The 22,445-nt window shown below is 48.4% G+C and overlaps 1 protein-coding gene across 1 annotated transcript; it reads right to left on the bottom strand.

The window, feature by feature from the left end:
- Window positions 1-16,022: 16,022 nt before the first annotated feature.
- On the bottom strand, window positions 16,023-22,269 carry LOC113600968 (guanylate cyclase soluble subunit beta-2-like). The gene is made up of 3 exons (XM_027064777.2): window positions 21,896-22,269; window positions 18,816-18,967; window positions 16,023-16,249 (listed from the first exon to the last, which is right to left on the bottom strand). The coding sequence occupies exons 1-3, from the start codon at window positions 21,994-21,996 to the stop codon at window positions 16,023-16,025; spliced, it is 480 nt and encodes a 159-aa protein (XP_026920578.2). The 5' UTR covers window positions 21,997-22,269.
- Window positions 22,270-22,445: the final 176 nt, after the last annotated feature.

Here is a 22,445-nt window from a genome sequence, read left to right as displayed (position 1 = left end):
AAGTTCACATTGTCCATAATCACGTATAAAGAAAGTTGATATGTTTTTACTAGAATGATTAATGGAAAGCTTTCCTGCACTGTTGCATTCCCACTGTACTCTCATTATATAGCAATCTGCTTTACTTAAGATGCTAAGTACTGTGGTGATATGCACACAGTCACATACAGAGTTATGATACCTAGATGACCTGAGAGCCAGGTTCATATTCAAACACACACACACACACACACACACACACACACACACACAATTTTTTGGAAGAGATGGGTCAAAATCAATTTTGATTTTGCCAACCATACTCACTTTGAAAAAACTCACAATCACAAGATGACCGTAATATTTACAAACAAATGTGTTAGAGACAAGAAAAAAGCAAAACCAAACGTAAAACAACTTTTTTATTTTTTTAACTTTTTTTTAATTTATTTTTGAGACAGAGAGAGACAGAGCATGAATGCGGGAGGGTCAGAGAGAGGGAGACACAGAATCTGAAACAGGCTCCAGGCTCTGAGCTGTCAGCACAGAGCCCGAGGCAGGGCTCGAACTCACGGACCGTGAGATCATGACCTGAGCCGAAGTCAGCTGCTCAACTGACTGAGCCACCCAGGCGCCCCGTAAAACAACTTTTTTAATCAGAGGTGGTTTTTTAAAAAAAACTTTCAAAATGGTAAATGGTTGAACCTGAAAAATTTTTAGAGATTTCTCTGTGAACTGATTTATTTTTTGTCAAATGTTTAATTAAAAATACTTTTGATATGGGGGTGCCTGGGTGGCTCAGTCGATTCAGCGTCCAACTTTGCCTCAGATTATAATCTCATGGCTTGTGAGTTCGAGCCTCGCATTGGGCTCTGTGCTAACAGCTTAGAGCCTGGAGCCTGCTTTGGATTCTGTGTCTCCCTCTCTCTCTACCCCTCCCCTGTTCAAGCTTTCTCTCTCTCTCTCTCAAAAATAAATAAACATTAAAAAATACTTTTGATAGTTAAAGAACATATAATGAAGATGTTAAAGTTCTTTGTGGAAAGATATTATAGGCTAACTAATCATGGACACTAGCCAGTGTCCAGCTAGTTAGCTATGGCATATATTTTGAGGCTCTTAACCTCTGTTTTAGCTCTTTTTGATTTAAAAGAAAATTAATGTTTATTTATTTATTTTGTGGGGGGTGGGCAGAGGGAGAGGGAGAGAGAGAATCCCAAGCAAGCTCTGTGCTACCAGTGCAGAGCCTGACATGGAGCTCAATCTCATGAACCATGAGATCATGACCTGAGCCAATATTAAGAGTCAGATGCTTACCCAACAGCTACCCCAGTGCCCCAGCTTTTCTTGGTTTTTAATGAAAAAATTTTTAATATTTATTTATTTTCGAGAGACAGAGACAGAGAGACAGAGTGAGAGCCCAGGAGGGGCTGAGAGAGAGAGACACAGCATCTGAAGTAGGCTCCAGGCTCCAAGCTGTCAGCACAGAGCCCAACGTGGGGCTCGAACCCACGAGCCGTGAGATCCTGACCTGAGCCAAAGTCGGACACTTAACCGACTGAGCCACCCAGGTGCCCTGATTTTTTAGATTTTTTAGTTCCTGATTTTTAATTAGTATTCCCATTTTCTTTGCTCCTATTTTTCCTCCCTTAGGTCCTTAGTGCTTGGTCTCTATGACACAAGTCCTTGCTGGGCTCATGGGTTCCTCAGGACGGCGGGCCCACCCAAGGGATGAGGTTCCTGCTGCTTTGCTGAGCTCCTGAGTGGCCCATTCGCGAGTGATTTGTAACTTCAGTCTCTTGTGCTTGTCACTGGTGTTTTCAATCCTTTTTAATTGAGGTCTTTATGTAAGAGAATACTTTAATGACATTTTTTCACTTCTGCAATGCAAGCTTACCATTCTAATCTAATATCTTCAAACAAATGTGTTCAGCAGAAATGAAAAAAGTAAGACTAATTTTCCATAAGCAGAAATGTAATTTATTTCCTAGCCTACGACAAAGCTAACAGTGCAAAGAGTTGTCAGTCTCCTTAAATGTTCTTCCTTCCTCGGACAGGGTAGAACAAGTCACGATCAGAGGGCAACGTGCGTGTGACTGGTGTTTACTGATCACCAGCAAATTAGTAAACCTTTTGCCTCCCACCGCCTCTGGTTTTGTTGGATTAATGTTTTCTCCCTGTCACGGTGCTTCAGGCACTTTCAAAGTGGCATTTGCTGATCTGAGAACGCGTCAGCGATTCCTATGTAAAGCTGTTTTATTTCTTTCATCATATGCTTAGTTTAAAAATACGGTTTCTGGAAGATAAAACGTCTTCCCTTTTTTCTCAGTGTTATTTGGCATCCGCTTTCATGTTAATTTCCTGTTAATCCAAGGCAGCCGAGTAACGGGGGATCTTCAGGGACTGCTCAAGTCCAAAGCGATGGGCCAAAGCCTGCTCCGAGTTGTTTCTTCCCCGACAGGAGAGAGCAATGAGCAGGATTTGGGGACACTTTACTTCTTGGTAATATAAATGAATTTGAACTCAGTTTTAGACACATCGAGCGATGAATCTTACGGCATGCTTCAGGCTCCAACTAACCATTCGTTTAAACTGCTGGATATTCTATGAGGAAAAAATTCAGTCTTAACTTTCATGTAGGTCTCTCCTATTTAGTTAACTCCAACTATATGTGTCTGACCTCGGGGGCTTTGTCGAGGGAGCAGGCACGAGCACGCACCTTTCCTCCTACCGTCTGTGGAAGCATCAGAGAGGCTGCGAGGGGCCTGAGCCAAGACCAGAGTTGGGGTGGGAGTCGGGGGCTAGAGCCGAAGCCCCGTTCTCACACTCAGCTCTATGCCTCTTTCCCCAGCTGTAACGTCGGATGGTAACAGTACTCACCTCACACTCACAGGACCGGGGCACCCGGCTGGGGCTTGGAGCCTAACGCGGACACAACCCCGGGTGGCCGCGAGAGTATTGCCACCACGGTTCCCAGCCAGCATGAGCACTCCATGCCTAACGCTGCATGTCGACAGGAAGCTGCTGGTCACGTAGACCTCAGGCTACAACCAGCCCCTCTTGTCTTTAAGCCGACTGGAGCCCCCCGCGAGAGGGAGGCAAAACAAGGGGAAACACTCTGAAGCCGTGCATTGGGAAACTGAAAAACATGCAGAGAAGGGCATCCGCCCGTGTTTGAATGCACATTGTGGTCGGTTTTCTAATGCTGCCTTCACAGGGATGAGTTAAGCAGTTCGTTGACATATCATTATCACATTTTGAAGTTAAACAGCCACAGGAGCTATGAACTCGCATCACACGGCTCATTATTCCTCGATTTTTCTGTACTCCTGCAACATATTCTATTTATTTCACCATCTCCTGGGAGCGCTGGTCGCCTTTGTCCCCGTGACACAGCCAGTGGTGTAAAACTTCTGCATCTGTCAGATGTCTCCATGTGGAGCATAATTGCCTGATTTCCATTTGAAAGTACGGCCCTGACGTTACAAGTACATAGACCCACCAGTGATAACAATGATGCCCTGACACCTACAAGGGGGCGGGGAGTGCATAATGCTGTAACAAACGTGTGTACCAAACGCGGGCTCGCCTTCGGAGGGACCAGGTCTCAGTTTACAGCTGCAGATGAAGTGTTCCTCGGGAACAAAAAAAATGAAAAAATAATAATAACAAAATAAAAAAAAAAAGACTAAAGAAAAAGAAACCAACGGATTAGCATCAGCGTGGGTCTGGTGCAGCCAGATGGCTCTCTGTGGAAATCGAGCTTTCCCGCTTTCTTCCAGTAACCCCGACTAGCAGACAGCAAGCCTGCTAAGAGGGGAGAGAAATGATCTCATTCCTCAGCCAGGCGCGTGATTCGCCTTCTTTCTCGGGCTGAGGGAAAGCTGGAAAAGAAGACAGGGTGAGAAAGAAAAGGTGGGGGAGTTCGGGCTGTTGTAAAGAATGAGCACTGGTACCTAGAGGAGGGGTGAGACCCCAGCCCCTGCCAGGCCTCAGCGTTCAAAAACCAGGCTCAGATGGCCCTGGAGAAAGCCAGGTGGATGGGCAAAAGGGTGGCGGGAGGGGCATCCCGGCATATTGTCGTCCCCTCCACCCGCGCCCATGAACCCCACCTCCAGAGGCTGGTGTGTAAGGGTTGGGAGGTCAGGCTGGCTGTAGAAGCCACAGGATTAAGCTCTGGGCTCCCGTGGGGAAGGACGGTAGATGGTGTTTTCAAGTTCTTGCTAATGAAAACATCCACCTCTCTCCATGGGCTGGAGGCCAGCGAGTCCGTAATAGCCCTTGGCTAGCTAGACCGGGTCAGAAGCCATCTGCTTGGATCTAAGTCGGCCGTGCCCAGGACTGTGGCCTGCGGTGCAGGGAGCCAAGGGGCTGGCACCAGACAGGGTGACAGGATGAAATGAACCTAACAGGTGGTAGGTGTGGGAGGGTCCCTCTCCCCCCAAGGTCCTAAGGCCTGGAGGGGGCTCCGTGTGGACTCGTTGCGCCTTCCCTGCTGAGCAAAGCATTCGCGGCTCATAAACAAAAGTCTGTTTCTGGAGTGACAGCCAGATGTTCAGCGGATGGGCATCAGGCAGACCACCAGATGTTGTCGGGAGAGCATAGCACTTGCAGAGGTGTGCAGAGGTACAGGCGTCCCCCAAGCCGACCTGCCCTCTTAGTGGACGGGCACACGCCCCAGCTTGGCAAGGGGTCCCTGAGGGCTCCAGCGGCAAGGAGGGCATCCAAGAAAGAACGCTCCCTTGAGAGTGCCAGGGGCTCACAGAGCATGTCGGCAGCCCGGCCGGGTTTCTCTGGGCGCCGAAGTTCGTCTCCACCAGTGTTTACTCCCGAGTAAATAGCAGGCTCCGGAGGGATACCAAATGCACGATGTAGTCATTCATTTACAGCTGGAAATAATTATTTCAATCATAATAAACACTGAACAAAATCCTCTCCATTTTCACGCAAGGCGAGGGCACCTGCTTCCCAGTCTCTGGCGGTCTTAGGTATAACTGAGCGTTCAAGGGGCACATTCTGCTGGGGCCAAGGAAGCAAAGCGAGCTGCGGGTGGGGAGCCCTGGCTGCAGGCTCCCGCTCTGCGCCCTCCAAAACCAAAACAAAAAGCCGCCACTCTCTCAAACAGCTGTTTGCTCTCCTGTCTCCAGCCATGCTGCCACCTAACTGTGTTCATAGTCTTGGGCTGGGTTCTTGTGGCTCAAAGCTGAGCTAAAGGACTTCGAAGGAAAGTGTGCGCGGAAAGTGACAAGAATTGTGAGCCGGATCACTTTTGCTTGTTTCAGAGGCGCGTTTCAAGAACGTAAAAATTCCTCGCCTCTGAGGAGGGCTTGCAAAGAGTGGCTACCTCTTCTGAATGCTTTGCGTGTAGTTCGTGACATTCCTATGAGGCAGGTCCTCTAATTATCCCCGTTTTACACAAGGGACACTGAGGCACGGAGATGTTAAGCAACTTTCCCAAACTCACACAGCCGGGAACGTTGAATCCTGAAGCAGGACTCAGACCTGGCCCCACCTGGCTCCAGGGTCCATACCTCCAGGCTGTCCTGCCTTTATTTGACCTAAGAACGTTGAGCAGGGTGCGTCTGGCCTGGGCTATTTGCCAGCACCGTCAGTGTGATCTCGGGCTGCTGAATCTGTGTGAGCTGGTTCCTCGTCTGTTGAGTGGGAAGGGCAAGACCTGACTTATTATGGGATTGTTGCCAGGAGCAGAAGTAACGTGTAACGTACATGTGCGGCCAGTGCCTAGCGTGTGTTTGGTGGTCAACAAACGTCAGTAGCTACTATTATTGGAAGCATCACGGGCATATTTGTGCTCTTGTATTTCCCCGAATCCTCACCAGAAAACAAAACAAAAACCCTGTGAGGTAGGTGGGGCAGCTGTCACTAACCCTATTTTATAGCTGGAGAGATTGAGGTACCAAGAGGTCAAGCGGTAGAGTCAGGACAAGAACGCACATCTTTTGACTGAGCACTTTGCACTCATTCGAATCCTGGCTTGCTATAGCCCTGCACCTGCCCGTTTCTAGACACAAAGCACTTGCTTTGTGGGCCGCACCTGCCCGTTTCTAGACACAAGACACGGTTGCCTCCTGGAAGGATAGAGCAAGGAATTCAGCTCTTGTTGCCTTCCCCTTCCCTTCTGCCCCTGGGATTGGCTGGGGGACGGAGTCGGGTCCTGCCCGTGCCCTCCTGGGAATCGTCGGAGACAGTTAATGCCTCTTGGGACAAGTCAGGTCCTAGCAAGGATGAATCACAGAACCATGCGTGCCCTCAGATTTTCTTTATTATCTAGGTGAAACATACGTGCTAAGTTTCTGGCCATCCCCAAACGCAGATGCATAGTCCAAAGACCACATCTCTGCCTCCCCCCTGCCCGGGCCCACGCCTCTGAGAACATCTCCGGCGCTCTCTGCGGCAGAAGGTGTTTCCATGCTCGCAGCGACGAGTAGTAGAGGGGCCTTCTGTGTCGTGAAGGTGGCTGGCCAAGGGGCCTGGGTGTCTGGCTTCATTCTGCTCTGCTTCCCTATCTTTCCTAAGTCTGCCCTTCCTGTGATTTTCACATTTTCCCCTCCATCCTACTTTCAGAAAGTCTCTGGGGAATGCAGCTTTCGTTCTATTGCTTCACATAATTCCCAGGGCTGGGAATGAAAATTATTTCCTTTCACAACCCCTGGCCGAGTGCCTTTCACGTCCCGGCTGTGTTATGGGGTGATTTATAAACTGCAGGGTCTGGGTCTCTTTCCTCCGCCTCTTCCTCCCCCTTCCCTCCCACCATCATTTAAAGCAAGACATTGCACACAACGCGCTCAGAGGTCAGGGTGTCCTCTGAAGCTGGCCACTGGGGCTTTTTTGCTCAGAGGCGAAGATTCAGTGAAACCCTAGCAATGAGAGCATGGAAGCCATTCACCCCTGTTAGAAGAAAACAGAAAGGGGCCCCTCAGCCGAACTTCTCATCTGTGGGAGCAAACAAGACGCAGTCTCAAAGTTGGCGGGGGGGGGGGGGGGGGGGGGTTGGCTTCGAACTGAGAATGTAAAAGACACTTTCCAAACCTGTCAGGATTGGGTTTCGTTTCTAGACTTCTATTCTCAAAGGGACAATGAGGAAGAGACGCAGCTTAAGACGTTCTGAACTGAGAAATGAAAAGAAGTTACTTTCCTTTGTCTCCATAAAACTAAGTTGGGGAAAAATTAAGCCCAGGCGTTCGTTTCCCCTCTGTTACAACAGAGCACAGAAACCAGACGGCAGAACGTCATTAGGAAAGCGAGGTGTCTCTGTCTGATCTGAAGACCGCTGTCTGTCAGCTGCCTCCACGGAGTCCTGTCCTGCCTCTGAACTCCCTTCAGGTGTCATTTCATCAGAAGCTGAAACAAGACAATGAGGTGAGCAAATCAGTCAAGCTTCAGACTGGCCTCAGTCGTCAGGGGGCTTCTGTCCGAGCCAGGCTCTGGGCTCCCTTTCCCACCTCCCCAGCCGGAGAACACCTTTGTAGCCGAGGCTGAGGAAGCCCAGGCAGACCTCGGCCTTGTTGCTGTTGTATTTCTTTCGTCCCATATTGTGTCATCTTGTTGGTCACATACCGAATCTCTACTTGTGCGTAGCTCACATAATCGCACCTCCAGACTTGCTGGCCTTGGGACTGTCTATGAGGTCTGAGCATCAGCAGGACACAGGCCGAGGGTCACACCCGGTATGGCCACAGTTCATTGTTAACCTCCCTGGGCCTCGTTTGTCCTCATCCGAAGAGCGGGGAAATAATGATTACACCTATCTCCCAAGATTGTGGTATTAACTAAATCAGATGATTGATATAAGGTGATTAACACAATGATAACGCAGAGTGTGAACTCAAAATGCCAGTTCTTATTCTAAGTATGGAAAAGAGCCCGGGGAGAGAAGGCACTGGAAAAGAACTACCTTGGGGAATGAAGCACGCAAGGAGGGAGGGTGGGGAGCAGGACTCAGAGAAGGAATGGAAGCAAGAAGGCAGATGGAAAGCCTTGTCTCGATCTCTTCCTGCTTTCCCTGTGGTTTCATTTGGAAAAGTTAGCATCTAAGATTTTAAAGTTATATATCATTCCTGCTTCTCTCTTTCTTTCCCTTTTTTTTTTTTTTTACACTAATCATTGCTCCAGAGACAGCCGAGTTCAGAGAGGTTCACGTATTAGATTTGCGGCTCTAGTGTTCTAGAAATTAGGAAATGCAGGAGGGGTTTCTATCTTCAGCCTTCTGCTCCCAAATTAATGAATTAATGAGTGACTTCTTTTACCGTTAGGGACTGTTAGCATTTCAGACCTCTTCCTGAACCCGGTTCAGTGATTAACCTTGCTTTAAGATCTTAAAAGCGATGGGTAGTTTTCAGCACAAACAATTTGCTAATGTACTGGTCGTTAAAGAACATTAGTTCATGTGGAAAAATTTGGACTTACTGGGTCTGTCCCCAGTTTCTCCCCTGTCTCTAGCCCCGGATGAGGTGAGAACTTGGGAAAGGACCCTGGAGCAAACAAGGTGGGAGCTCCATGATTCTAGAACCATGTCACTGGGGCAACTCCTGGTGATGGCTCATATTGGAGTATTCGGCTCATGCCTAAGGTGGGGCTAATCTGACAAGGAATCAAGGTTTGTAACACCCTCAGATGTGACATTCTTATAGGGTATGGCCAAACAGGAGTTACTTAAGTGGAGATGTCATTAGCTATACGTTCATTGAGCTCCATAGTACGCCCTCCCCCTCCCACCCTGCCTTGCAAAATACTGAATCGCCCTCAGCAATATTTTATGCTCTTTGGAAACTGTTAATTATTCAGATATGGGGTTTTTTTTTTGTTTTGTTTTTGTGTTTTGCTAATTCTCTACAAGTTTTTATTATCCCTTTCACTTTGAATCACAGAATTTATGGTGGTAGAGCTTTTCTTTGAAATATAAGCACTATTATTTTTTTTTTAATTAATGTTTATTTTTGAGAGAGAGGGAGAGACGGAGTGTGAGCAGGGGAAGGGCAGAGAGAGAGGGAGACACAGAATCCAAAGCAGGCTCCAGGCTCTGAGCTATTAACACAGAGCCTGACGCTGGGTCAAAAATAGCCCCAGCACTATTATAATTTTTAAAAGAAAGCAAATTTCTCAAAAACAGAATATGCAAGATTAAGTATAAGCATAATATGTTTGAAAAGTTTGAGGGGCACCTGGGTGGCTCAGTCGGTTAAGCGCCTGACTTCAGCTCAGGTCATGATCTCACGGTTCGTGTGTTTCAAGCCCCACATCAGGCTCTGTGCTGACAGCTCAGAAACTGGAGCCTGCTTCAGATTCTGTGTCTCCCTCTCTCTCTGCTCCTCCCCCACTCGTGCTCCCTCTCTCCCTCTCTCTCTCTCTCTCTCTGTCAAAAATAAATATCCATTTAAAAACTTTAAAAAATGAAAAAGAAAAGTTTGAGATCAGTTTTGCTGTGGTATTATGGCAAACAGAGAGGAAAGTAGTTGATTACTATTGAGAGGACATGACGGCAGCCAGGTCTGTCTCTAACCATCAGCACTAAAAGGGGCAACTGAACTCCCCAGCTAATGTCTCCCCATGCCTCAGTCTCTCCAGCTGTGAAAGGATCACTGCACAACACATCTGCCTCCCACTCAACTCATAGGAAATGTTATGAGACCTGTAAGAGAAAATCTCCACAAGATAACATTGTGAGTGCAGAAATTTGTTTCGTGCCTTCGGAATTGGTACCAAAAGTGGGGATCACCCTGACGAAGACACAAACCGAACAATACAGGGTTGGAGTTGCTAAAATAAGAGAATCCAGCAAAGGAAACCTTTTTGTTTACCTATCCACAGGGAGGCTCTATTTATGATGTGCCCCTGCATCCTGGCAGCACCATCATTTCTTTGTAGCCAAGGTGAATAATCTATTTTCTGGCTTACCTCTCACAAAGAATTTTGGAAGTAAACTCAACACCAGGAAATAATATTTCACAGACCCTTTAGTTTCCCCATTCTTTGACACTTTCTCATGTTTTTCTTCCTTCTAATTTCTCTTCTTAGAAAGTTTTCAGCCTACCTTTCCTCACAGTTTCATTTCTCTTGCTCCCACGGCACATTTTTCTCTCTTCTAACTGGGTTGTGTTTTTTGTTTTGTTTTGTTTTTTGTTTTTTGTTTTTTACTTTCTCGCTTGTGTGTGACTGTGGTCCTCTTTCTCCTCCATTCCTACCCATGTTTCCTTTGCACTCTTATTAAACTCACTCATCTTCCTCTTTCCCTTTTCTGCCCCTGGAGAAAAAGTCCCTGATGGACAAGGGGGGAAAAATGACCAAGTAGCATTGTGTTGGGAAAACTGAGACAGCATATTGAAGGCTACCAGGCCAAACACAGCTTCATTTGAGTCAATGCCACCTGACGATTCAAACAAGCCTTGATCGGCATGGAATTATAAGACTTTCCTGGAATTTCTACACATATATATTTGACATTTTACCCCAATCCCATTCCACACTCTAGATGGTGAAAGACTTTCCTTGTTTATTCGGGATGAATTCTCATTCATCATCTTTCACTCTTACAATACTATTGCTCACGACCCCTGAGGACTGCCTACTGGTACCGTCATTTTGCTACAAGTTAATGTTTATTATTGCGCATCATTGGGAAAGGTAGTGCTGTGGTTGTGTCCTGATTGAGTATTACAATGTGCGTCTCCCATGGATGACTGATATCTAAGTACCTGAAATATTCTAGACATCAAAACTAAGTTGAACTAGGTTAGACTTTCTTGGAAACTTCAAAGGCAACTTGAGGACTCACAGAACATCAGCTACCTCACAGATGTATTCCGAATGTGCAGAAGTACACAATAATTGGAGTTTCCACTTGATATGATGTAAATTGGCTTTTGGTGTACCACAGCACAAGTCGCATGGGAAACAACTATACCATAACATGTCAAGCTCGTTATGTCTTTTCCAAATATCCCTCTTCTGTTTTGAACTGTGTTTAAATATTCAAAGGAAAGAAATCCATCACCTCCCAAGTTACAGAGCAATGTATGTGTGACAGTCCCCGTTCTGTGCGGAGAAGCATCCATGCATATACACGCACGAGTACCCTAACACGCACAAGTGTGGAAGACGGGCACCAAACATTAGTAGTAGCCTCTCTGGGTGGTGGAATTACAGGTGCTTTTGCTTGCTTCTTTTGGTTTATCTGCACTTTCTGGTTTTAACGTAATGGTAATAATTAAATATTACTTCTATAATATAAATGAATAAACAAATAATCTTCAGTTGAACAAACCAACACAACCCAGGAAAGAATTAAAAGCAACACCAAAACCCACTTCGATATCTATTAAACATGAATTAAGTAAAAAAGAATGGTTGTAGAAAGAACCTTCCCTGGCTTGGGGAACAACCATCGCTGTGTATCATTGTCAAATGTGAACGTAGGGGATGCTGTAGTTCAGTAGGGACAGCAAAGGCGAGTTCTGGGAAATATTGTTGCCTTGGGATATATACGTGGAATTTGGGTCCGTGGCTAATCATTACAGACAGGACTCCATGAGTCATAAAGGATATGACATGGGGTTATAAGAAGGAATTCTTACATTTGCGATTGAAATAATTCCTTGTCTGCATTCTGCATCTGTATTTAACCTCCTAGATAGAATAAGATGTGGGAAACCATATCTTGGTTTCAGTACTGAGTTTCCATGACTGGGGTGGGGGCTTTGGCCTGAGCCTGAAGTCTGGCTCTCAGTTGAATCTTCTCAGTTGTCCCCATGACTTCACCCTGTTGGAGTGCTCCCCACATGGAGCCTGCAGTTAGGCATCCCCTCCCACCTGTACGTCTCACCCTGCACCCGGCCTGGCCTTTACCCTGAATGGTCTCCACGTGTGCAGAACAATTTATCTCCTCCTACTTGGTTCCATCTGAGTTCATTTTCCAACGAATCCACCTGATCTGGGGGACGGTCAGTCTGACCACACCATGCCGTTCATAAGTGTGAACAGAAAAAGGAGCCATGAATTCTAGAAGTGATATTCTTTGGGGGGAAACTCCACCAGTGATAGAATTTTATTCTAGTGATAAAAATGGTGCAGTGGGGTCACCAGGTTTCATGGGGGTGGTTTCCATTCTAGAATTCCTCTCCCCCTTGTCTCCTATTTCTGTCCATGGGCAAAAGAGGTCATGACCCGAAGGAATGAGATCTCCAGCTTCCAGAAGCCCCTGCTTTCTCCAGAGATCAGAGCAGAGGCCTCATCCTGGATCTGCCTGTCCCTGCCATCACATATTTGTCAAGTGAGTGAATTCCCAACAATAGGGTCCCTAATTGACTAAGCAGCTGGCATATGTGACATGTCTTCAGCACTTTACAGTTTCCAGATCATACACAGCCTCTCCCATGTCCCTCAAAGCGACCAGGTAAAGCAGGCACTCTGCCTACAGGCTGAGAAAGATGAAACAAAGCAGACTTGCCCAAACTGACACAGCTGGTTACTGGGCACCAGGATGTGGACATGGGCCCAGGAGTTCTGATTTCAAGCTAGTGCTCATTCTAACATGATGGTGGTTCCCTAGCCTGGCAGCTTGTCAGAATGCCCTGTGAAGATGGTTAACAAACCAGAGTTGGAAGGCCCCCTCTGAGCCCACTGAGGTAGGCTCTTGGGGTGAGGCCCAGCCATCCGAGTCTGATGCCTTCCCATGCCGATCAGCGCCTGATGCCACATCCCAGTCGATGATGTCAAGGCTGACAAATGATTCTCGAGGCCAGTCCTAACACTGACAGTGTTCTTCCATTAGGAAACTCCCTGCTTGTAAAGAGTTCATTTATACTTCCCAGGATCTTCCTTCTACAGAACATTGTTGGGTTGACAGCGCAACTTCTAGAAAGCCTGAGGTTAAACACAGCTATGCCTCAGGGATAAAAGACACAACACGGGGAATATAGTCAGTGGTATTGTAACAGCACTGCATGGTGACAGATGGTGGTGACACCGCGGTGAGCACAGCATAATGTACACATTCTCTTCGAATCCCTGTGTCATACACCTGAAACTAATGTGACATCGTGTGTCAACAATACTTCAATATTAATAAATAAATACATATGAAGACCAGTCTTCTAGCAAAAAACAAAACAAAACAAAAACAAACAACAACAACAAAAAACACCCAGCTATGCCATTCATCAGCCCCAAAGAGAAGAGGTCAGGAAGATCTGACAGCCATGCTTAGAAAGGCCTCAGATGGGCCGCTGAAAGGTCTGAGGGCCAGGAATACAGGCCCAGGCTCCTTCGCCTGGCTCCCAACCAGCGGGGCACCAGCTCACTGGACACGTCTGGGAAAGACACTTGACTTGTATTGTCAAGACTCTGCAAAGTGAGGGGCGAGGACCTGCCAGTTAAGTGACCACAGACTCCTGCCTGCGAGAATCACCCACGAGGAGGATGGCCCAGGGTGGGGAAGTTCCTCCTGTCAGGAAGACTGAGTCAGACTTGGGGGGGAATCGGCGGAGCCCCCAGCAGGTAGACGGCTCAACTCAGAGAGGGACCCCTGTCGCCACCACCCTCCAGCGGAGCTGGTAGGAGTTGTGTAAGAAGTCCTTCAAACTGACTTAACCTGCCATGAACCCAGCAAGTGGTCTGGTTTATAAGACTGTGGGCTGATTTATAAGAAGGGGTCACCTCCAGAGAGGAGCCTGGGCTGCATGCCTAAGTGCTGTATACAGGTCAGCCTGGAACCCATTATTATAATGGTTGGGAGAATCAGTTAGGAGACAAGTCGAAGCAAGTCGAAATTTGAAAAACACAGTAACAGCGGTCTGACGAGATGCCAGAAGAGCCTGCCAGCAGGGACAGCTGGAAGGCCAATTTTTTAGTCAATACTGAAAGGTGGTTGCTTAAATATCTGAGTCAACACACACTGATTTCTCTCCGGCTCAATACTCCCGTTTAATTGCACTGGGGAGTCTCTCCACCGACACATCTAACACCCAAAACCATAGTGGAGTAGAAGAAAAGAGTGTTATTCAAGTGCAAATCAGGTCCTGGGTGCAGCCTGCAGGCCTGGGTCCTGCTGGAGTGTTTCCTATTGCCAGGGCAGGCAGACACTTGGGCTGGGCCTCACAGAGATTCAGGGAGGCCCCCCCGCTTTGAAAGAGGGCCAAAGGAAGGGGTGAGCATCACATCTCAGCCGGCCCTCAGAGAGGGGTCTGTGTGGTTTGCTCCCCGCCTCTGCAGCTCTGTGCACAGAGGGGGAGAGGGAGGCAGGGAAGCGCCTGCTTCCCACATCTGGGAGCCAAGTCAGATGGGAATGGATGCCCCTGGAAAGCGATCAGAAGTGTGGCAACCAGGTGACGACCTGGTGAGGTTGATGGCGGATGTGATGGATGAGGTGAGTCTTCAATGGCCTTCCAACTGCCTAGAGGTCGGGAGGCACGCAGAACCCTGAAGTACCAAGAGCCAACAGCCTAATATTCAGGGTCCTGACAGGTTTTGGCTCCTAATAGAAGCACTTTCCCGTAGTGACGCCCACGTAGGGGCCAGCCGGAATGGCCCCGAGGCTGGAGGTGATAGTGGGGGCTCCTGCAGTGACCTTCTGGCACCCTCAGTGCTAAGCGTGACATTATCACGTGTAGCCCCAAACCCACCAGAACTGAGACCTAAATCACAATGACAAGGCAGGCCCTGGGAGCAGGTGACATGAATCCTTCAAGGGGAAACTCTACGTCCGCTGTCCACCATCAGAGATGAGGAAGAAGCCTGTGTGTCGTGCTAAACTCAAACTCCGATTCCCTGGGGAAGTTGTGCAAAGCAATTTCTGATCTGGTAGGTCTGAGTCTGGACGGCCAGAGTGAGGCCCGGCGGCTCAGCTGCCCTCTGTCCTCATTTCCAAGCCTCTGGCTCATACCACACGTGTTATCATTCACCCACACTGTGTGAGCTGGTCCTCACTAATACGCCTGCTAATCACACTCAGAAACAACCAAAACGCTGCTCAGTCGGGGCCCAGAGGATCTGAGAGAAACATGGCGGGGCACCGTGAAGTCTGGAGGTCCCCAGGCCTACCACCTGGGGAAACCGAAATCGTTTGGGTCCATTGCTCACGTGAATACAGGCTGCTGAGACAAACAAGCATAAGGATCAAGTCCTACTTCTTCCAATTACTAGCTGTGGGACTTCATCGAAATTACATCACTTTTATGAACTTCAACTTTCTTACCTCTGTTATGGGAACAGTCACAGGACTCTTGTGTCAAATGAGATAAAGTGGGTAAAATGCCCAGGACGAACTTGTTGCCCAACAAATGCCAGTTCTCTACCCATCCAGTTTTCACCCCCAAACTGAAGTGACCTCAGTTTCTCCTTCTTTAGTTGTTGCTATTGGTGTATGTCCAGGAAAGCAGCAGTTGGAGGAGATACCGAATCAGGGGCCCAGCTGAGAAACTTCTGTCTCATGTTAAGCAAGAAGCCCAGCCCCTACCAAGACCTGTTCATCTCTCCTGTGGAGGGATCCCCATGTAGCGCAAGTTTGAACAATGAATTTGTTCCCCTTCCTAGAGCACGAAGGGTTCTTAGACTTCCCATTCCGAGCTGTTTATGGAGCAGTCACTTAGGAACTCAAGTGGTAGAGACCTTCGCCCATGGAACATTTCCATGGAGCTCCCATCTCTCCCTGCCTTGCCCCTTACTTACACTCAGACTTTCTGTGTGTGGATAGGAAAGCTCAAAACCACACTGGCCAGGGCTTCTGCTTACCTCTCATCCCCTACTGCCCCCTTCCTCTTCTACTCCTCTTTAGACACACTGGCCTCCTTCTTCTTCTTCTTCTTTTAATTGACCATGCTCATGTTTGCTTAGACCATGGCTCTGTCTGAAAGTCCCCATGACAGCCACATGGCTGGCTCTTATCCTGCACATTTCAGCTTAAATGCTGCTGCCCCAAAGGAGCCTCCATTGCCCTCTTCTCCATTGCCCAGTTTTTCATTTCCTTCCTAACATCGGTCGCTCCCTAAGGTGATCTTATTTATTTGCTCTATGTTGTGTGTCTTCCACAACTAAAACGCATGCTGTATAAAGGCAGGGACTCCACCTGAGCTGCCCCACCCCCCCACGAGCCACACCTCTGAACCCACCGATTCTCCTGCCCCGCAGCGCTGGGGGTGTCTGTAGTGGTCAGTGAACTCACCATCTGCTGTGTCACTCTTCAGGGACAGCTGCCTACTGTCCTTGTACTGCATGATGGCAACAGCTGCTCTGTCTTGACGTCCTTGAGTACTTGCTTCTGCAAACAAGCAGGTGGGGAAGGGAAAGTGAGGGTGGCAAGCCAACCTCATGAGCTGCAGAAGTGGGGGCCTTTCTTTGGTGCCTCTGAACATCAGCAGCCCCGTGGGTATTTCCTCAGGTGCCCGTCGTGTGAAGGACTTGCTGGACAGTGGTTCCACCTGTTAAATGTCACTGCTGGGGAGATTATGTGACATTTAATATGTTTAATGCATTCACCAGCTAGAAGATGAATCAGTCAATGCACTTGCTTTGGAGAACAAAAGGGAGAAAGGAGAATGGTTTGAGCAAGAGCGCTCCGGGGTGCCATCCTTTCTTGCTCCTGTTACCTCCCAGGTGTCCCCTCCTGCCAGGTGGGGGAGGAGCTCAGACCCACAAGGGCACCGGAAGGTCACTGCTGAGGCCCCCTCACCCTGCTCCACTGCAGTTACCCATAGTTCTTAGCGTGGGCCTCAGTGCCACTCTGCTCACTTTCATCTCCTTGGACTTCTTCCCACGCCTCCCCCAAATCACCCAAAACACCAGTGTGTGTGTCCTATGGGAGATAATCTGAGGAAAGAGGCCAATTCAGGAAGAACATTAGCATGCATATTAGTGTTTCTGTATCCCCCTCCCCCATCACTGGCTTTGAGAGGCTGGGTCTTGCTGTGTGGGGCAAAGTCCCTTGGCCCCTGCAGGCTAATAGGATCATGTTTGGGGGCCATCTCCAGCACTGCGCTGCAGTGGGGATGGGAGAGGCAGGCACTCCCTTCCCCAGGGCTGGAACCTCCGCTCCTGGCAGGAGATCCTAGGCTGATGGGGAGGGGGAAATGGAGAGAAGCATGGAAAGAAAAAAGGCTGAGATCTTTCTGCCATTTCTCTGCATGGAGATACCTGGCCAAGGAGGTCAGGAGTGGGGCTGACCGCAGCCCAGAGGAACAGGTGACTTTCCTTTGCCATCAACCATACCTGGGGAGATATCTACCCCCCCCCAAAGTGTGCTTTTCCCCAACTTGCACAGAGATGCTGTTTAGGGTCCAGAAGGGGCTAGCCCTCCCTCTCTTTCACACCCTTTCTCTTTCTCAAGGTCCACAGTGAAATCTTTAACTGAGGCAGCTTACTCATATCCTGCTGTTGGTTAGTATTGTTTTTCCAGCTCAGAACCGAACGCGGTTTAGAGTCGACTGACCCACGCCATGTTCTAGAATCCTGTTTCTCAAACTTTCCCATCTGAGAACCCCTGCAGGGGCAACAAGGGAGAAAGCGGTATCGAGTTTCAGCTAGGTGCATCTGGGCTGGATGCTGTTGCGTCCTGGTGCTAAAGCCTCCAGCTCCGTCTCTCCTCTCACACAATCAGGTGGCACAACGCCTCTCCCCATTTACTTTGTCTAGTTCTGACAACAAAGCAAAAAAGGCAGGGGGGAAACCTTGCTTCTCCCTTTCTGGCAATCCTCCCTGTGGGGAGGGCATGCTGGTGGGAGGGAGAAGGTGATGTCATGGGCGAGGCACCTTGAGCCTAGAAATTCAGGCCCAAAACTCTGTTAAGGGTGCCCTCTGGTCTATACCAGCCAAAGTTATTCCTAGTTTTTAACTTAGATCTCTCTATCTCAGTGTCTGTATCAGTCAAATGTGGCCCCAACCCGTCCCAGCTCACAGGGAGACCAATGCGAGGTGAACGTGCTATGAAAACAATATTTCAAGCTCTTTAAATACCCATCTCTTTATTGGGATAGCCCCACTTTAAAAAATAGTAACGTTAACCCGTGTGTCCCAAAGACACCTCCCGCACGTATTAGCAACCAGAAACCCCTGAATTTCGAGATTTTCCTTGGCAAGCCCCTGGAGCAGCTAGAGATTAGCTCCTGTCAGAACGAACCCACTTCCTCCTCCACTTTGCTTCAGAGGTTCAGGGAGGTTTTCCTCCTGCTCCTGGGTTTCCCCGTCGGGTCAGCACCTCCCAGCATTAACCAGGGCAGATGTTAAGGGGCCCTGACCGCGTGGGGCGGACGGGCCTGCCTGGCAGCCGATAGAAACCTCCTCATTGGATTCCATCTGCTGCGGCACCGTGAGCCAAATGGTGATCCCTGGGCTGGCTTAGCACTGGGTTGTTTTAACCTAAACCCACTCTCCCATCATTCCTGGAGCTGTGTGAATCACAGATTTTGTCCTTCTTCCCAGTTTTAGAAGCCAGCAGAAAATGAGAAAGGTGGATGGTTTCAGGGTGTGAGGAAAGCCAGTCCTGGAGTCTCCTCTGAGGCTGAGAAGCAGAGAGCTTCTAAAGGCATCCCCCAGCTGCAGGACAGACAGATGTGAAAGCCCCCTTGTGGGACCGGCAAGAACCTTGAAAATGAATGCATGAGGGACCCTTTAGGCTGGGCGCATCAGCCCAGCTCCAGGGGCATCAGACTACTCCGGATCCAAGTGTTCATCCTGGTTGCTCTGATCCTTGGGAGCCTCGACCCAAAGAAAGTCGTGCAAAGGGATGACCCACGCTGACCCCACATGCCCAAGGGCCCCACTAAACACATCTGAAGTTGTTAGTGGAAAAAATATCTGACACTGAGATGCGGCTTCTCTTTTCTGCTCACCCTTGTGATCAAGCCGGCTGTGAGGTCTGCCCATGATCTCGTCCTCCGAGGCATGCAGGTTCCGGATCAGAAAGTAGGTGGTCATTTTCCCTTTCCCTTTCACTTCGATTTCACCCCTCTCAACTATTTCAAACCCTTCATTCTCCAGAGCTCTGCACAGAGAGAACAAATCGCACCAGGTATCAAAGATCACGGATGTATAACTTAAGCTTTGGCAACAATGGAGAGGGTGAGGCGGAAGTGTGCGCCAGCCCCACGTGGTTCTGAAGCAGGAGGCTCCTTGGAGATCAGCGCTCTCCTTTCCATCTTCCCCAGGCACCCCGTTACCCCAGCTTGCTCATCCTAACCACCCAAGCTTGCTCCCTGACTTCTGGCTGCCAAGGAACAGAAGAGAAGGGTGTAGGGTGTAGGGAGGGGGCCTGTGAAAAGAGACAGAGCTATGGGATACCTACGGAATGCTTTCTTGCTTATTTATTTACTGGCTGTCGCCAGCTAATGGAGAGAAACCACAGAACAGTGCAGACCAGAGATTTTCTAATTCGTGGTCAGCTGCCTCAGCCAGGTCTTAGCACTCACTGACCTTCCCTTGTCCTTTCCCAGTTTTGTGGAGTTTTCAGACCTTCACTGTGCCCCCCACTTGGCACCTGCTTTCCTCACCCTCAAGTCTCTGTGCTTCCTACCTTGTGATCTGATTCTTGTATGAAGTTTTAGCCATTCATAGGTAAGACCCCACAGCCTCTCACCCCACCGGCTACACGCCCCCTTTTCCCCAGTCTTTGAGGATGAGGTGTCTCAGAGGATGCCGTGTCTTGTGCAGGGGCACCCGATCGATGTCCCTTCCCGCTTGCTCAAGGCTTGGCCCAACCAGCCACTTCTCACTTTCTCTCTGGCTCCCACCGTCTGCATCCTCCCTCAGCCTGCTAGTCTGCTAAGGTCCCTTCCTTCCCAAACAGAAGCGAAAACCTTCCCACGTTATCATCTCCTCCTTTAATCCTATACACTCTCTCCCATTTATCCTTCAACCCATATCCCAGCGTCTATCCCCACCATTCTACCACAACTACTTCTGATCGTGTCCCCAAAACCTCTGGTGCACGTGTCTCAGTCCCTGTCACTATTTTGACATTTTTGTTCAATTCCTCCTCCCTAAAAATATCTCCAAGGGTGCCTCTCACCCTGAACTCTGCCGTTTCTTTCTTATTTCTTTTGCCTCTCACACGGCCCCCTCTTCATCCACCTGCCACTTAAATGTTGGTTCTTTGCGCTGCTCTTTTCCCACTGCACCTTTCCCGGGTGATCTCATCAATCCCCTGGCTGAATTACCTACCATATGTTGCTTTCGCCAAGTTGGGAGCCCCAGCCAACACCTCAACTCCATATTTCATCCATCCATGTAATGGCACCTCTACCTAGGATGCTCTGCGGTTCCTTTGAATTCAACACTTCCGAACCTGAACTCATCGTCTGCCCCTGTAGACTGGAAGCCCTCTTACCTGTCCTGCGTCCAGTGGTGAGATTCAGGTCGCTGTCAGCAGGATGGAGGCCTGGGAGACATTCAAGGCTTCTCCCTCTTTCTCATTCTCCATTTCTAGCAGTTACCAGGTTCAGCTGATTTTACTTTCCCCCAAATTCCCACCACCAATGCTCTGGCTCAAACCCAGCTCCTAACAGGTCCTCTCTGTCCTGTTTCCTGATCCTCAAATCTGTCCTCGCACAGTCTTTTTTTTTTTTTTAAGTTTATTTATTTTGAGAGAGAGAGAGAATAAGTGGGAGAGGGGCGGAGAGGGAGAGGGAGAGAGAGAGAATCCCAGACAGGCCCCACACCATCAGCGCAGAACCTGATGTGGGGCTTGAACTCACAAACCATGAGATCATGACCTAAGCCAAAGTCCGATGCTTAACCAACTAAGCCACCCAGGTACCCCTGTCCTTGCATGGTCTTGAGTATCAGCATCAAATAAAACCCTGGGCCCCCCATTGTCTCCAATATCACACTCCCCGGGGGCTCTTCTCCACCTACAATGCACACCCTTGCTCTTCGACAGGGCACACACAGCTCACGCTACTTTCTGCTCCATATTGTCTACTCGAGCAAGCTAAATTGTAGTTCTTAGCTCCTACTCTACATCCGTGCTGGTACTGCTGGGTTTTCTCCCCCAAAGCCTCAGCTTTGGCTAAATCCTACTCGGAACTCCTTGTTCAAGATTCAGCTCAGGAATCTCCTCCTCCACAAAGGATTTCTTTACTGGATGAGGCACCCCGCTTAGTCTCCCAAGACACACACGCTTGAATTACCTCAAGCACAAGAGTACAGTGGATAAAGCAGGGACTCAGAGCTTCACCCCACATTTGATCTGGGCTCTTTTCCTTCCTAGCCAACTTGGGACCCGAAGCGAGTCATTAACTTTTTTGTGCCTGATTTTTTTTTTCTCCTCTGTAGATAAGAATAATAGTACATTTTCATAGAGCCGTTGTGAGAGTAAATGAACATATACATATATAAAATAACTCAGAACAGGATTTGGTTCACCTCCTGTAAGGTCTCAAGAAACCATAAGTATTATTTTATGCTTATCTTTACCATTGTACTTATCACACTTTCAAAATAATTATTAGTGAACACTTCTTTCTTTTTCTGCGAGACCAAGGGTCAGCACACTTTTTTTGCAAAAGATCAGAGAGTAAATATTTTCAGCTTTGCAGGCCATACGGCCTCTGCCACAGCTCCTCGACTCTGCTGTTGTCCCATGAGAGCAGCCATAGACAATGTGTAAATCAACAAGCATGGCTGTGTTCCAATAAAACTTTATTTACAAAAAACAAGCAGCAGACTGGATTTGGCCTATGACTATGCTTTGCCAATCGCTGCGTTAGACCATATGCTCCTTGGGAGCAAAACTATCTTATGGAAGAGGCTCGACAGTATTTGTTGTCTGGTACAATGTCTTCTATAAGCCAGTGTGGCACGGGAGAAGAACCACGGGTTTCCTTCACTACCCCCGATCCCACGGCTGCCAGGCACCGTGAGCATTCTTGAGGTAGGAAAAGACAAAGGAAGGAATGAATAAATGAATGGCTACCTGTAGGCCGTGGGGCTGAGGTGCACTTTATTGGGAAGCCCGTGACTCTCCATCCTAGAAGCCGTGTTCACAGTGTCACCGAACAAACAGTACCGCGGCATCTTGTCTCCCACCACACCTGCTAAGACTGGTCCCGTGTGGATCCCCACTCTGATCTGTACAAAGAGAATCTCACTGAAAAGGGACCGTCGAATACTCTTGCTTTTATTTTTAAATTAAGGTATAATATACCTAAAACGGAAAGACAGATCTTCAGCATTTAGCTCCGTGAGTTTTGACAGGAGCATATACCCTATAATCCACCATCCAGAATAAAATACAGACTACTTTCATTACTTCACGACGTCCCCTTGTTGCCCTTTCCAGTTAAGTTCCCTCCCTCTCTGCAGGGGTAACGGCTTCCTCATTTCTTTTACAAAGAATTATTTGCCTGTTCTAGGACTATGCACAAATGGAATCATAGAGCATATTGTTCTGTGCCTGCCTTCATTTATCCAGTTGAATGTTTCTGAGATTCATCCATGTTGTTGTATGTTTCAGTCATTCATTC

Source organism: Acinonyx jubatus, chromosome A1 (assembly GCF_027475565.1).
Source record: "Acinonyx jubatus isolate Ajub_Pintada_27869175 chromosome A1, VMU_Ajub_asm_v1.0, whole genome shotgun sequence".
In the NCBI taxonomy this organism is placed as follows: Eukaryota; Metazoa; Chordata; class Mammalia; order Carnivora; family Felidae; genus Acinonyx; species Acinonyx jubatus.
The sequence above is the reverse complement of the archived record's forward strand: the minus strand, read 5'-3'. Positions and strand labels throughout refer to the sequence as shown.

What these genes read in the sequence shown, in the direction of transcription:
- LOC113600968 (XM_027064777.2), bottom strand. Translation starts at nt 21,996, where the DNA reads ATGCCGCGGTACTGTTTGTTCGGTGACACTGTGAACACGGCTTCTAGG. An exon ending in CTCAGCCCCACGGCCTACAG is followed by an intron (nt 18,968 to 21,895) that starts GTAGCCATTCAT and finishes CTCTCTGTGCAG; the next exon opens with AGCTCTGGAGAATGAAGGGT. An exon ending in CAGCCGGCTTGATCACAAGG is followed by an intron (nt 16,250 to 18,815) that starts GTGAGCAGAAAA and finishes GCTTGTTTGCAG; the next exon opens with AAGCAAGTACTCAAGGACGT.